Raw genomic sequence first — 17,205 nt, 5'->3', positions numbered from 1 at the left:
AAAAAGCATGCTGCACCATGGAGAGCCCGCACGGTTCTGAACAGAAAACGTGGAATGCTTTTATAGAAAAGAGTTGAAAGTGAAAGTAAAAGCCGATTGGAAATTTTTCAATTGGTTGCCGACTGGGAAAAAATTTTCAGAGCTCAGAAAAAAAATTCTGAGATGTAAAAAAAAAAAAAAAAAAAAAAAAAAAAAAAAAAAAAAAAACTTTTTGTTAATTTTTATCATGTCTTCTAGACATGATAAAAATTAACCCTACCCCCTTTTGTGTGGGAATGTTGTCTCACTGTTTCTAAAAATAGACCATGACTCATTCTAGGAATTACATGTTTTAGAAAGGATGAGTCATGGTCTTTGGGTTTCTCCATTCCAAAGTAAACAAAGTGAAGACATCAAATTAATAGAAAAAAAAGGAAGAGTTTTTTTTTTTTTTTTTTTCCAGCTTTGGAAATATTTTCCCCATTCAACAGCCAAGAAATATTTCCAGCCAATACAATTTCACTTTTACTTTCACTTTCAATTCATTTCTTATATCTATAAGAACATTTCATGTTTCTGTTCAGATCAGTGTGGGTTGTTCAAGATGCAGCATCTCTACTCCATTCCACAACCAGGAAAAAAAAAAGATGTTCTTTCATGAGGAATTCTTTTGGCTTTCGAAAACAATGATGACATGATGATTATAATACATTTCTGTTCTCATGTCCCATGATTGAACTCAGAATTATTTCAAGAACTCTGAGAATTTTTCCTAGTCAGCTCGATGAACCAAATTTCGTATATTTATTTTTTAAGCCACTCGAGTTTCGACTTCCCATCCGTGTGTGCTGTGCATTCAACCTGGAGACACACATTCCCTGAGCTCTAAGAAAATGTTTCCCAGCCCACTCAATCGCTGAAATGGATTAAAAAAAATTCTTTCATACATTTTTAAAGCTCAAGCGTGTTAGCTGTCATGGAAAGAGCCTTTTTTTCCCTGAGCTCTAAGAAAATGTTTTCCAGCCCACTCAATCGCTGAAATGGATTAAAAATAAATCCGTTCCTATATTTTCAAAGCTCAAGCATGTTAGCTCTCATGAAAAGGGCCTTTTTTTCCGCAGCCCACTCAATAGCTGAAATGAATTAAAAACAAATTCTTTCATACATTTATAAACCTCAAGAGTGTTAGCTGTCATGGAAAGAGCCTTTTTTTCCCTGAGCTCTAAGAAAATGTTTCCCAGCAGACTCAATCGCTGAAATGGATTAAAAACAAATTCTTTCATACATTTTTAAAGCTCAAGCGTGTTAGCTGTCATGGAAAGGGCCTTTATTTCCCCAGCCCACTCAATCGCTGAAATGGATTAAAAATAACTTCTTTCATACATTTTTAAAGCTCAAGAGTGTTAGCTGTCATGGAAACTGAAATTTATGTCATGGTTTGTGTCTCACACGTAGTCAACGGTATGGTTTGAGGTGAAAATTGAAAACCCGGTATGAAAAATCTCTTTAAGTTCACTTTAGAAGAAGCTGTGCGATAGAGAGATTTCGTTATGGAAAAATGTCTTTCAATGTCCGTCATGGGAAAATGTCTTTCAATGTCCGTCATGGAAAAATGTCTTTCAATATCATGACATCTCCTTTCAAATGGGATTAGAGGATTTTTCTTAAACTATGTTGAAATCTTGATCCATCCAAATTTCAGATGGGAAATTCTGATCCATGGATGGATCATCCACTTTTGCTAGAACCTGATAAACGGTTGCTGATGAAATCCAAACGAAAACCCTAGCTTTTCAAACAGGAAACATTTTCCCCTAAACGTATTAATGATTTCTATTCTGTGAGACATTAAAAAGTGGAAAGAAACTTGTGTTCACAGAAGCTCTTTCTAGAAGAGTGGTCCTAGGTCCAGATGAGATAGAGAAAGAGAAAAAGCATGCTGCACCTTGGATAGCCCGCACGGTTCTGAATAGAAAACATGGAATACTTTTATAGAAAAGCGATGAAAGTGATAGTAAAAGCCAAATCGTCTTGGCTGTAGAATTTTCACTTGGTTGCCGACTGGGAAAAATTTTTGAAAGCTCAGAAAAAAAAAATTTGAGATGTAAAAAAAAAAAAAAAAAAAAAAAAAAAAAAAAAAAAAAAAAAACAAATAAAAAAAAATAAAAATAAAAAAAAAAACTTTTTGTTAATTTTTATCATGTCTTCTAGACATGATAAAAATTAACCCTACCCCCCTTTTGTGTGGGAATGTTGTCTCACTGTTTCTAAAAATAGACCATGTATACCAATATACTACAAACGGACTTGAACGCCTGTTCTCAGTATGTAGCTATACAAATTTGAAGGTAAAATTAAAAAAAAAGACATCTTTTTGGGGAAAAGGGAGTAAATTTGTATAGGAATATACTACAAACGGAATTTAAGGCCTGTTTTCAGTATATAGCTATACAAATTGGAAGGTAAAAAAAATAAAAAAAAAAACATCTTTTTTTTTCGGGGGGGGGGAAGGCAGTGAATTTGTATAGGTATATACTACAAACGGACTTTAAAGCCTGTTTTCAGGATATAGCTATACAAATTGGAAGGTAAAAAAAAATAAAAAAAAAGACATCTTTTTTTTTCGGGGGGGAAGGCAGTGAATTTGTATAGGAATATACTACAAACGGACTTTAAAGCCTGTTTTCAGCATATAGCTATACAAATTGGAAGGTAAAAAAAAATAAAAAAAAAGACATCTTTTTTTTCGGGGGGGGAAGGCAGTGAATTTGTATAGGAATATACTACAAACGGACTTTAAAGCCTGTTTTCAGCATATAGCTATACAAATTGGAAGGTAAAAAAAATAAGAAAAAAGACATCTTTTTTTTTCGCGAAATTAAGTGAATTTGTATAGGAATACACTACAAACTGACTTTAATGCCTGTTTTCAGTATATAGCTATACAAATTGGAAGGTAAAAAAAAATAAAAAAAAGATATCTTTTTTGGGGAAAAGGAGTGAATTTGTATAGAAATATACTACAAGAACATCAAGAAAAGAACACCATGGGTCCAAGAATTGAAAGTCAAAGTCCAAAAACGAAATGTTAACGACTGGGAAGAAAATTTTCAAAGCTGAAAAAAGATTTAAAAAAAAAAAAAAAAAAAAAAAAAAAAAAAAAACTTCCTTTTTCTTTCTTAATTTGATGTCTTCATTCTTTTGACCTTGTAGAAATAAAAAAAGTGAAGACATCAAATTAAGAAAGAAAAAAGGAAGGTTTTTTTTTTTTTTTTAATGTGTTAAAATTTTTCCAGAGCTCTGAGAATTTTTCCCAGTCGGTTTCTAGAAGCAACTCGTTAATGTATTTAAACCACTCGCGTTTCAGTTTCAGATCAGTCTGTTCTGTGCACTCAACGTGGATACACGCTTCTCACTCTCCTGGGAAGAGCTTCTGTGAAGGTATGTGAACATTTTTTTCTTACTCTTTTGTATTTCATAGACTACAAATATTTATTGAGTCACCCATTTTATTGAAATGTATTCTTATTTCCTTTCAATACTTTGAGGTAGGGTAATATTTTTCCCCCTGCTACTGTTTTTGTTTTTCAAGGCTAGAAATGTTTTACTCAATAGCTGTTTTTATAGAAAACATGCTATTATTTCATATACTGATATATTTTGTGAAACTTTAACAAATTCCTTTCAAGAAGCCAAGATCTCGTGATCCACAGCTGGCTAGATACGTCAGTGTAATCGGATCACGATTGTTCCATCATATACTTAGATATTTTGTGAAACTTTAACAAATTCCTTTCAAGAAGCCAAGATCTCGTGATCCACAGCTGGCTAGACCCGTCAGTGTAATCGGATCACGATTGTTCCATCATATACTGATATATTTTGTGAAACTTTAACAAATTTCTCTTAAGAAGCCAAGATCTCGTGATCCACAGCTGGCGAGAGCGGTCAGTATAATCGGATCACGACTGTTCCCTCGTATACTGATATATTTTGTGAAACTTCTTTAACAAATGACTTTCAAGAAGGCAAGATCTCGTGATCCACAGCTGACTAGACTTGTCAGAATTAACGGATCACTATAGTTCCATTGTATACTGATATATTTTGTGGAACTTTAACAAATTGTTTTCAACAAGGCAAGATCCTGTGATCCACAGCTGACTCCATCAGTCAGGATAATGGATCATGATTTTTTTCAATCGTATACTGATATATATTTTGTATATTTTGTGAAACTTTAACAAATCCTTTTCAAAAAAGGCAAGGTCTTGTGATCCACAGCTGACTCCATCAGTCAGGATAACGGATCACGATGGTTCCATCTTATACTGATATATATTTTGTGAAACGTTAACAAATGACTTTCAAGAAGGCAAGATCATGTGATTCAATAGAATTGTTCAATCGTATACTGGTATATTCTGATAAAACAACAGAATGATCCAATTTTGAATACGATCCCAATATGTTTTTATAAAATCCATTTCATATTTTGTTAAACGTGAACGACTGACTTTCAACCTGGCTGCATGGGTGTTTTTTTTTCGTGGTTTTTCCCCATGTGTAACGTGAATACGAGCCAGTTTCCCTTCCAAAGTCCTCCATGAAGGCATTTCTTAAGGCAAATAGCCCTCGAATGCTTTACCGTCCTCCGAATCGACTTGACCTCTCTCCAACTTCCACGGTGTCATTTGAACGATCGAGTCGGCTGTTGGAAAAAAATGTCTGACAGCTGAAAACAATATCTCCACACACCTTCACAAAACCTATTTCCAGGAGGAAGAAGCGTGTATTCAGCTCCAGTGCACAGCACAGACTGATTTAAAGCTGAAACGCGAGTGGTTTAAATAGATGAGAACCCTCTATAGAAATAATTTGAATATATCTGGTTTTGTGAATCAAGCCGACTGGGAAAAAAAATTCTCAGAGCTCAAAAAAAAATTCTGAGATGTAAAAAAAAAAAAAAAAAAAAAAAAAATCTTTTTGTTAATTTTTATCATGTCTTCTAGACATTTTATCATGTCTTCTAGACATGATAAAAATTAACTCCCTTCTCTTTTTGTCTGGGAATGTTGTCTCACTCTTTCTAAAAATAGACTATGACTCATTCTTGTGGAATTCTGTTGGGATTTTACTTTCGATTGGCTTTTGACTTTGTTTCAATTCCCCAGTTATCTATAAAAGCATTCCGCGTTTCACTTCAGATCCGTGTGGGCTGTGGAAGAGGCAACACGTCTCTCTGTTTACCCAATCTCATGATATTCTTTAAGAATTTCTTAGCCATTTGTCAAAGAAGGGGACTATAATTGAAGAATTTATGAATTTGGGAACATGTCCCCCATGGCAAATCTAAAATCTTGGAAGTGGATACTGGAAAGCCCCGCTCTGATTATAATTCTGAGTTCTAGCATGGGACATTTTTTAAATCAATAAGCTAAACTATTCCGCGTTTCACTTCAGATCCGTGTGGGCTGTGGAAGAGGCTACACGTCTCTCTGTTTACCCAATCTCATGATATTCTTTAAGAATTTCTTAGCCATTTGTCAAAGAAGGGGACTATAATTGAAGAATTTATGAATTTGGGAACATGTCACCCATGGCAAATCTAAAATCTTGGCACTGGATACTGGGAAGCCCCGCTCTGATTATAATTCTGAGTTCTAGCATGGGACATTTTTTAAATCAATAAGCTAAACTATTTTTCTAGTCTCATATTCTCTCGTGACTAGGGTTTCAGATTTGGGTAGAGAGAGACATGTTGACTCATCAACAGCCCGCACTGTTCTGAACAGAAACGTGGAATGCTTTTATAGAAAAGTGAAGAGTTGAAAGTGAAAGTCGAAAAACGAAATGGGATCGGCTAGGAAAAATTTCTCAGAGCTCAGAAAAAAATTCTGAGATGAAAAAAAAAAAAAAAAAATCTTTTTGTTAATTTTTGTCATGTTTTCTAGACATGATAAAATTAACTCCCTTCTCTTTTTGTCTGGGAATGTTGTCTCACTCTTTCTAAAAATAGACAATGACTCATTCTTTCTAAAGAATAGAATTCCAAGAAAAGATTGGATGAGTCATGGTCTATTTTTAGAAAGTGGGAGACAACATTCCCATACAAAAGGGGGTGAGTTAATTTTTATCATGTCTAGAAGACATGATAAAAATTAACAAAAAGATTTTTTTTTTTTTTTTACATCTCAGAATTTTTTCTGAGCTCTGAAAATATTTTCCCAGCCGATCTCATTTCGTTTTTCGACTTTCACTTTCAACTCTTCTCTTTTCTATAAAAGTATTTCGAGTTTCTGTTCAGAACACTGTGTGGGCTGTTGAAAAGGCAACACGTCTCCCTCTACATTAATTGGGAATCCAAGATGTTCTAAAGAAGAATTCTTTGAAAATCTCTTAACCTTTCTGAACTTTAGACGAACTAGCTGGATATTTCTTCATTTCTTTTTCAAGTATGGGTTCAAAGGATTCTTTTAAATAGTTCCAAGTAAGACGTTGCATTATTTTCTGTTGATCATGAATCTATTAAAAAATTTCAATGCTTAATTTTAGGGCTACCTATACCCGGCATGATTCATATGTTTTACTCTACGTTTTAGATAAGACCCTCTCTTAAAAACATGATTTTCCTATTCAAAGTTGAAATGAGTTTCCAAAAGCATGATCCTTTTAAAAAAAACATGCGTGTTTGTGTAGGTGTGGTGGGACGGTTAGCTTTCTTTCTTACGAGATAGTCATCTCCACGAGATGTGTTTTGGATATCTTCTCCAGTCTCTCTCTTTACTCAATCTCATGATATTCTTTAAGAATTTCTTAGCCATTTGTCAAAGAAGGAGACTATAATTGAAGAATTTATGAATTTGGGATCATGTCACCATGGCAAATCTAAAATCTTGGAAGTGGATACTGGAAAGCCCCGCTCTGATTATAATTCTGAGTTCTAGCATGGGACATTTTTTAAATCAATAAGCTAAACTATTTTTCTAGTCTCATATTCTCTCGTGACTAGGGTTCCAGATTTGGGTAGAGAGAGACATGTTGCCTCATCAACAGCCCGCACTGTTCTGAACAGTTGAGAGAACAGTTCTGAAAAGTTGGAGAGAGGTCAAGTCGATTCGGAGGACGGTAAAGCATTTGAGGGCTATTTGCCTTAAGAAATACCTTCGTGGAGGACTTTGGAAGGGAAACTGGCTCGTATTCACGTTACACATGGGGAAAAACCACGAAAAAAAAAACACCCATGCAGCCAGGTTGAAAGTCAGTCGTTCACGTTTAACAAAATATGAAATGGATTTTATAAAAACATATTGGGATCGTATTCAAAATTGGATCATTCTGTTGTTTTATCAGAATATACCAGTATACGATTGAACAATTCTATTGAATCACATGATCTTGCCTTCTTGAAAGTCATTTGTTAATGTTTCACAAAATATATATCAGTATAAGATGGAACCATCGTGATCCGTTATCCTGACTGATGGAGTCAGCTGTGGATCACAAGACCTTGCCTTTTTTGAAAAGGATTTGTTAAAGTTTCACAAAATATACAAAATATATATCAGTATACGATTGAAAAAAATCATGATCCATTATCCTGACTGATGGAGTCAGCTGTGGATCACAGGATCTTGCCTTGTTGAAAACAATTTGTTAAAGTTCCACAAAATATATTAGTATACAATGGAACTATAGTGATCCGTTAATTCTGACGGGTCTAGTCAGCTGTGGATCACGAGATCTTGCCTTCTTGAAAGTCATTTGTTAAAGAAGTTTCACAAAATATATCAGTATACAATGGAACAATCGTGATCCGTTAATCCTGACTGATTGAGTCAGTTTTGGATCACGAGATCTTGCCTTCTTGAAAGTCATTTGTTAAAAATTTCACAAAATATATCAGTATACGAGGGAACAGTCGTGATCCGATTATACTGACTGCTCTAGCCAGCTGTGGATCACGAGATCTTGGCTTCGTGAAAGAAATTTGTTAAAGTTTCACAAAATATATCAGTATATGATGGCACAATCGTGATCCGATTACACTGACGGGTCTAGCCAGCTGTGGATCACGAGATCTTGGCTTCTTGAAAGGAATTTGTTAAAGTTTCACAAAATATATCAGTATATGATGGAACAATCGTGATCCGATTACACTGACGTATCTAGCCAGCTGTGGATCACGAGATCTTGGCTTCTTGAAAGGAATTTGTTAAAGTTTCACAAAATATATCAGTATATGATGGAACAATCGTGATCCGATTACACTGACGTATCTAGCCAGCTGTGGTCACGAGATCTTGGCTTCTTGAAAGGTATTTGTTAAAGTTTCACAAAATATATCAGTATATGATGGAACAATCGTGATCCGATTACACTGACGTATCTAGCCAGCTGTGGATCACGAGATCTTGGCTTCTTGAAAGGAATTTGTTAAAGTTTCACAAAATATATCAGTATATGAAATAATAGCATGTTTTCTATAAAAACAGATATTGAGTAAAACATTTCTAGCCTTGAAAAACAAAAACAGTAGCAGGGGGAAAAATATTACCCTACCTCAAAGTATTGAAAGGAAATAAGAATACATTTCAATAAAATGGGTGACTCAATAAATATTTGTAGTCTATGAAATACAAAAGAGTAAGAAAAAAATGTTCACATACCTTCACAGAAGCTCTTCCCAGGAGAGTGAGAAGCGTGTATCCACGTTGAGTGCACAGAACAGACTGATCTGAAACTGAAACGCGAGTGGTTTAAATACATTAACGAGTTGCTCCTAGAAACCGACTGGGAAAAATTCTCAGAGCTCTGGAAATATTTTAACACATTAAAAAAAAAAAAAAAAAAAAAAAAAAAAAAAAAAAAAAACTTCCTTTTTTCTTTCTTAATTTGATGTCTTCACTTTTTTTATTTCTACAAGGTCAAAAGAATAAAGACATCAAATTAAGAAAGAAAAAAAAAAATTTTTTTTTTAAATCTTTTTTCAGCTTTGAAAATTTTCTTCCCAGTCGTTAACATTTCGTTTTTGGACTTTGACTTTCAATTCTTGGACCCATGATGTTCTTTTCTTGATGTTCTTGTAGTATATTTCTATACAAATTCACTCCTTTTCCCCAAAAAAGATATCTTTTTTTTATTTTTTTTTACCTTCCAATTTGTATAGCTATATACTGAAAACAGGCATTAAAGTCAGTTTGTAGTATATTCCTATACAAATTCACTTAATTTCGCGAAAAAAAAAAGATGTCTTTTTTCTTATTTTTTTTTACCTTCCAATTTGTATAGCTATATGCTGAAAACAGGCTTTAAAGTCCGTTTGTAGTATATTCCTATACAAATTCACTGCCTTCCCCCCCGAAAAAAAAAGATGTCTTTTTTTTTATTTATTTTTACCTTCCAATTTGTATAGCTGTATGCTGAAAACAGGCTTTAAAGTCCGTTTGTAGTATATTCCTATACAAATTCACTGCCTTCCCCCCCGAAAAAAAAGATGTCTTTTTTTATTTTTTTTACCTTCCAATTTGTATAGCTATATGCTGAAAACAGGCTTTAAAGTCCGTTTGTAGATATTCCTATACAAATTCACTGCCTTCCCCCCGAAAAAAAAAGATGTCTTTTTTTATTTTTTTTTTACCTTCCAATTTGTATAGCTATATACTGAAAACAGGGCTTAAATTCCGTTTGTAGTATATTCCTATACAAATTTACTCCCTTTTCCCCAAAAAGATGTCTTTTTTTTAATTTTACCTTCAAATTTGTATAGCTACATACTGAGAACAGGCGTTCAAGTCCGTTTGTAGTATATTGGTATACATGGTCTATTTTTAGAAACAGTGAGACAACATTCCCACACAAAAGGGGGGTAGGGTTAATTTTTATCATGTCTAGAGGACATGATAAAAATTAACAAATTTTTTTTTTATTATTTTTATTTTACATCTCAAATTTTTTTTCTGAGCTTTGAAAAATTTTTCCCAGTCGGCAACCAAGTGAAAATTCTACAGCCAAGACGATTGGCCTTTTACTTTCACTTTCAACACTTTTCTATAAAAGTATTCTACGTTTTCTGTTCAGAACTGTGCGGACTGTCTAAGGTGCAGCATGCTTTTTCTCTCTCTACCTCATCTGGACCCAGGACCACTCTTCTAGAAAGAGCTTCTGTGAACACAAGCTTTTTTCTTATTTTTGACTTCTCAGAGAATAGAAATCATTCCTCCTTTTAGGGGAAAATGTTTCCCATTTGAAAAGCTAGGACCCCTCGTTTGGATTTCATCAGCAACCGTTTATCAGGGTCTAGCGAAATTGGATGATCCATCCATGGATCATCCAATTTCCCATCCGTGGTTTTTATGCATCAAGATTTCAACATAGTTTAAGAAAAATCTCTCAATCCTATTTGAAAGGAGATGACATTTTCCCGTGACGGACATTGAAAGACATTGAAAGACATTTTCCCATGACGAAATCTCTCTATCCCACACCTTCTTCTAAAGTGAAGTTAAAGAGATTTTTCATACCGGGTTTTCAATTTTCACCTCAAATCATACCGTTGACGACGTGTGACACACAAACCGTGACATAAATTTCAGTTTTCATGACAGCTAACAGTCTTGAGGTTTAAACAAATGTATGAAAGAATTTATTTTTGATCCGTTTCAGCGATTGAGTGGGCTGGGAAAAAAAGGCTCTTTCCATGACAGCTAACACGCTTGAGCTTTAAACATGTATGAAAGAATTTATTTTTAATCCATTTCAGCGACTGAGTGGCTGGGGAAAAAAAAGTTTTTTACATGACAGCTAACACGCTTGAGCTTTAAAAATGTATGAAACAATTTATTTTAAATCCATTTCATCCATGACAGCTAACACGGTTGAGCTTTAAACATGTATGAAAGAATTTATTTTTAATCCATTTCAGCGATTGAGTGGGCTGGGAAAAAAAAGGCCCTTTCCATGACAGCTAACACGCTTGAGCTTTAAAAATGTATGAAACAATTTATTTTAAATCCATTTCATCCATGACAGCTAACACGCTTGAGCTTTAAAAATGTATGAAACAATTTATTTTAAATCTATTTCAGCGATTGAGTGGGCTGTGGAAAGAAAAAGCTCTTTCCATGATACCTAACACTCTTGAGCTTAAAAATGTATGAAAGAATTTATTTTTAACCCATATCAGCGATTGAGGGGGCTGGGAAACATTTTCTTAGAGCTCAGGGAAAAACAAGGCTCTTTCCATGACACCTAACACTCTTGAGCTTTAAAAATGTATGAAACAATTTATTTTAAATCCATTTCAGCGATTGAGTGGGCTCGGAAAATTTTCTTAGAGCTCAGGGAATGCGTGTCCAGGTTGAATGCACAGCACACACGGATGGGTAGTCAAAACTCGAGTAGCTTAAATAAATATACGAAATTTGGGTCATCGAGTGGACTAGGAAAAATTCTCAGAGTTCTGGAAATAATTCTGAGTTCAATCATGGGACATGAGAACAGAAATGTATTACAATCATCATGTCATCATTGTTTTCGAAAGCCAAAAGAATTCCTCATGAAAGAAGATCTTTTTTTCCTGGTTGTGGGATGGAGTAGAGTTGCTGCATCTTGAACAACCCACACTGATCTGAACAGAAATATGAAATGTTTTTATAGATATAAGAAATGAACTGAAAGTGAAAGTAAAAATGAAATTGTATTGGCTGGAAATATTTCTTGGCTGTTGAATGGAAAAATATTTCCAGAGCTAAAAAAAAAAAAAAAAAAAAAAAAAACTCCTTTTTTTTTTCTATTAATTTGATGTCTTCACTTTGTTTACTTTGGAATGGAGAAACCCAAAGACTATGACTCATCTTTTCTAAAACATATAATTCCTAGAATGAGTCATGGTCTATTTTTAGAAACAGTGAGACAACATTCCCACACAAAAGGGGGGTAGGGTTAATTTTTATCATGTCTAGAAGACATGATAAAAATTAACAAAAAGTTTTTTTTTTATTTTTATTTTTTTTTATTTGTTTTTTTTTTTTTTTACATCTCAAATTTTTTTTTTCTGAGCTTTCAAAAATTTTTCCCAGTCGGCAACCAAGTGAAAATTCTACAGCCAAGACGATTTGGCTTTTACTATCACTTTCATCGCTTTTCTATAAAAGTATTCCACGTTTTCTATTCAGAACCGTGCGGGCTATCCAAGGTGCAGCATGCTTTTTCTCTTTCTCTATCTCATCTGGACCTAGGACCACTCTTCTAGAAAGAGCTTCTGTGAACACAAGTTTCTTTCCACTTTTTAATGTCTCACAGAATAGAAATCATTAATACGTTTAGGGGAAAATGTTTCCTGTTTGAAAAGCTAGGGTTTTCGTTTGGATTTCATCAGCAACCGTTTATCAGGTTCTAGCAAAAGTGGATGATCCATCCATGGATCAGAATTTCCCATCTGAAATTTGGATGGATCAAGATTTCAACATAGTTTAAGAAAAATCCTCTAATCCTATTTGAAAGGAGATGTCATGATATTGAAAGACATTTTTCCATGACGGACATTGAAAGACATTTTCCCATGACGGACATTGAAAGACATTTTTCCATAACGAAATCTCTCTATCGCACAGCTTCTTCTAAAGTGAACTTAAAGAGATTTTTCATACCGGGTTTTCAATTTTCACCTCAAACCATACCGTTGACTACGTGTGAGACACAAACCATGACATAAATTTCAGTTTCCATGACAGCTAACACTCTTGAGCTTTAAAAATGTATGAAAGAAGTTATTTTTAATCCATTTCAGCGACTGAGTGGGCTGGGGAAATAAAGGCCCTTTCCATGACAGCTAACACGCTTGAGCTTTAAAAATGTATGAAAGAATTTGTTTTTAATCCATTTCAGCGATTGAGTCTGCTGGGAAACATTTTCTTAGAGCTCAGGGAAAAAAAGGCTCTTTCCATGACAGCTAACACTCTTGAGGTTTAAAAATGTATGAAAGAATTTGTTTTTAATTCATTTCAGCTATTGAGTGGGCTGCGGAAAAAAAAGGCCCTTTTCATGAGAGCTAACATGCTTGAGCTTTGAAAATATAGGAACGGATTTATTTTTAATCCATTTCAGCGATTGAGTGGGCTGGAAAACATTTTCTTAGAGCTCAGGGAAAAAAAGGCTCTTTCCATGACAGCTAACACGCTTGAGCTTTAAAAATGTATGAAAGAATTTTTTTTAATCCATTTCAGCGATTGAGTGGGCTGGGAAACATTTTCTTAGAGCTCAGGGAATGTGTGTCTCCAGGTTGAATGCACAGCACACACGGATGGGAAGTCGAAACTCGAGTGGCTTAAAAAATAAATATACGAAATTTGGTTCATCGAGCTGACTAGGAAAAATTCTCAGAGTTCTTGAAATAATTCTGAGTTCAATCATGGGACATGAGAACAGAAATGTATTATAATCATCATGTCATCATTGTTTTCGAAAGCCAAAAGAATTCCTCATGAAAGAACATCTTTTTTTTTTCCTGGTTGTGGAATGGAGTAGAGATGCTGCATCTTGAACAACCCACACTGATCTGAACAGAAACATGAAATGTTCTTATAGATATAAGAAATGAATTGAAAGTGAAAGTAAAAGTGAAATTGTATTGGCTGGAAATATTTCTTGGCTGTTGAATGGGGAAAATATTTCCAAAGCTGGAAAAAAAAAAAAAAAAAAAACTCTTCCTTTTTTTTCTATTAATTTGATGTCTTCACTTTGTTTACTTTGGAATGGAGAAACCCAAAGACCATGACTCATCCTTTCTAAAACATGTAATTCCTAGAATGAGTCATGGTCTATTTTTAGAAACAGTGAGACAACATTCCCACACAAAAGGGGGTAGGGTTAATTTTTATCATGTCTAGAAGACATGATAAAAATTAACAAAAAGTTTTTTTTTTTTTTTTTTTTTTTTTTTAATCTCAGAATTTTTTTTCTGAGCTCTGAAAATTTTTTCCCAGTCGGCAACCAATTGAAAAATTTCCAATCGGCTTTTACTTTCACTTTCAACTCTTTTCTATAAAAGCATTCCACGTTTTCTGTTCAGAACCGTGCGGGCTCTCCATGGTGCAGCATGCTTTTTCTCTCTCTACCTCATCTGCAGCTAGGATGTTTTTCCTTCTTCAAGAAGTGGAATTCTTTGGGAATACCTTACAATTTCACGAGCTAGCTGTTTCTTATATTTCGAGGAGATTTCAATAAAATTGTTTATAGATGTCACCTATTGCAGATGGGGAAAAAGTCTATACTGGATCGCTGGAGACATCTCATCCAGATAGGTCACGTTATATGTTTTCCCACACCTAAATAAATTGGACATGAGCCATCCTTTTGTTTTCTCATCCAACAAAGATAGACACTGCAGACCGTTTTGGGTTTTCACTCTTCGCGAACCGAGACGAGCCGCAGCCACACTTTGCGTTTTCTCTGAGCGCAATAATGGATCACGTGAACAACCATTTTGTTTCCCATCTCACCCAGATAGGTCATGTTGTATTTTGTTTCATGCACCTAGCCAATTTTGGACATGAGCCATCCTTTTGTTTTTTTTTCTATCGAACCAAGATGGATTCTGGAGACAATTTTGTTTCTCAACGGAAAAGTAAATTTTCTGAATGGGTACCGGTGTTCGAATACTTTTGTGACCGACTGTACATAACTATGAATATGATATGAAAGCACACATTGCAAGAAAGAAAGTACAGGAAAATGTTTATAAATTACTTGCAATCAATGCACATAAAATAAATACTAAAAAGCTATAGAATAAGCCATGTTTGAATATCGATGAGTACAGGAAGCATAACAAAGCAAATGAAAACAGAAAATACAGCATTAAATAAATGAAAACAGAAAATAAAGCATTAAATTAATATTTACAGGTGCAAGACACTTATTTTTACATATATTATTATTTTTTTTTTATTTTATTCAATTATGTGCTATTTCTAATTTAATACTCTTTGCTTCATAAGCAGAGAGCAAATACAATATTTTTCGAATACATATCCCGATACAAGCGTCTAGCCCCTCAGATGCTAGTTTCCTCCTGATTCCTCCCTGATCATTTGCGCAGATTCACGCGCAGCGTGTTTATGTCAGGGAGCTCGGCATGCAGAAAGGAATCAGCTGGCACCGCCGCCGTGCTGTCATGTTACGAAAGTGCTGCGCATTACTCAGTGCAAATTAATTTCTTTTATTAGTTTTTCTACAGTATTTTTCTTTTTAAGTCGGATACATATTTACATGTTGATATTGATTTTTGGTTGTTTCTCATTTTCTATCAAATAATATATTATTTTGATTTGTGTATAAAAGAATTCCTGATATTTATTCATTCATTCATCTGTACATCATCGCCCAAAGCTATTACAGATGCAGATATCAAAAGCTAGGAGCTCATTTCTTGTCTACTGAAGGCGTCATTTAAGAAGAGATTTTTAAAAATTCGGCACCCAATGGGGGGAGGGCAAAAAATGTTTTTACGTTTTTTCATATAAGGAAGAAACAGATGTACCCAAGAGTCTTGCTTTAAAATGTATGGAACATGAATACTTAAAAACCAGTTTCAGAAGTTCGACCCCCCCAACGACCCCTACCCTTGAGAATTCGGCCCCCAAGGGGGTAGGGGCTGTGGTAATAAAATTTTTATTAAGGTAGTACAATAATTGAGACAGATCGTAATAATCATAACCATAGAATAGAATAAATATTATTTTGTTTTTCATTGTTATGGGTTACCAGACTGGCAGCATGTAATAGGCAAGTCGCCACAGGGGCAAAACATGTTTTCACATATTTCTTCACACTTTAGATATCCGTAAGATTCAGTAGTGGATAAAGCTGGTGCGGTTATGGGCTGATCAAGAAATTCGAACAATCGAATTGACACAGATGACTCGGCGAGACAGCCCTGCGAGGGAGGGTATGTGCGTAGAATTAATACTTTCTCTGAAAAGTATATCTTCCAATGGTATACAAAATGCACAGATACGACAAATGGCAAAATCTATTCTGGATAAAATATCAACTTTTAGAATAATTTTGTCTGCTCGTGTATATTTGAAAATATTTCAATATACTGAGCCAGTAATGAAATATTTCAAGACTAAAGGATTATATTACATGCTAGCATATAATATAGTTAGGGAGGCTGCAAGCTCTTTAAAAGCCATCTCTAGAAACTTCAATTTAACATTTAATGCATCAAAATTGTTTGCAACGGATTACAATAATAAACTAGAAAGGCTGGGTTGTGATATAAAAGAAGAGCTACCTGTTAGAACATACCAAAAGTTAAACAATTAGACGATGAAGAATCGGCCGACTATAATTTAAATTGCTCTATCAAACAAGTTATTGTCTTTACTTTTATATTGGATAACGCCATTTAATCGATGAATAGTAGGTTTAAAGGGCATAGGAAGTTGTATCAAGACATATCACTTCTCGATCCCCAAAACGTTTCGAAGCCATTTATCTTTTTCAAATGGCGCTTCACAATTTCCACAGTGTTTCACAGTAATGGTCAGCGTTTACTGTTTCACCACGTGGAAGGAACTCAATGTGCAGAATGCCCTTCTTGTCCCAGAACACTGTGCACGTCACTTTGTGTGCCGATAGCGTCTGTTTGAATTTTGTCCCGATTGGAGATCCACTATGCTGCCAATGCATTGACTGCTGCTTGGTTTCAGCGGCGAAGTGCAGAATCCAAGTCTGATTGCCTGTGACGATCCCATTGAGGAATTTGTCGCCGTCATCGTGATACCGTTACAGAAATGTCAGTGCTGCTCCTAAGCGTTCAATTTTGTGTTCAGATGTCGGGTTTTTCGGCACCCACCTGGCACACAATTTTTTGAACAGCAGGTGCTTAGTGACAATCTCTTGCAACAAGGATTTTGATATCTGCAGAAAATGGCTGCTCAGCTTCGTAATCGTGAAGCGACGGTTCTCCATCACGAGCTGCCGCACAAGCTCAACAAGATCATCATTGATGAGGGACTGTCTGCCACTGCACTCTTCATTATGAGCACTTTGATGACCTTCTGAAAACTGCCTACACCAACGATGCATATCTGCTTTACTCATGATGTTTGTCCCATAGACCTGACAATTAATTTCAATTGGCGCAGTACTTGCATTCAAGAACTTTATCACTGACCCAACCTCGCAGGCAGCAGGAGAAGGAATAAGAGCTTCCAT

The 17,205-nt window shown here is 34.9% G+C and overlaps 1 protein-coding gene across 1 annotated transcript; it reads right to left on the bottom strand.

Moving 5' to 3' along the window:
* Positions 1-16,773: 16,773 nt before the first annotated feature.
* Positions 16,774-17,205, bottom strand: LOC146995961 (protein GVQW3-like). The gene has a single exon (XM_085823029.1). The coding sequence runs from the start codon at positions 17,203-17,205 to the stop codon at positions 16,774-16,776; it is 432 nt and encodes a 143-aa protein (XP_085679155.1).

This window comes from Stegodyphus dumicola, chromosome 8 (genome assembly GCF_044657685.1).
Source record: "Stegodyphus dumicola isolate Sdum_Otavi_A_Nest chromosome 8, ASM4465768v1".
Taxonomy (NCBI): domain Eukaryota; kingdom Metazoa; phylum Arthropoda; class Arachnida; order Araneae; family Eresidae; genus Stegodyphus; species Stegodyphus dumicola.
The sequence above is the reverse complement of the archived record's forward strand: the minus strand, read 5'-3'. Positions and strand labels throughout refer to the sequence as shown.

What these genes read in the sequence shown, in the direction of transcription:
- LOC146995961 (XM_085823029.1), bottom strand. Translation starts at nt 17,205, where the DNA reads ATGGAAGCTCTTATTCCTTCTCCTGCTGCCTGCGAGGTTGGGTCAGTG.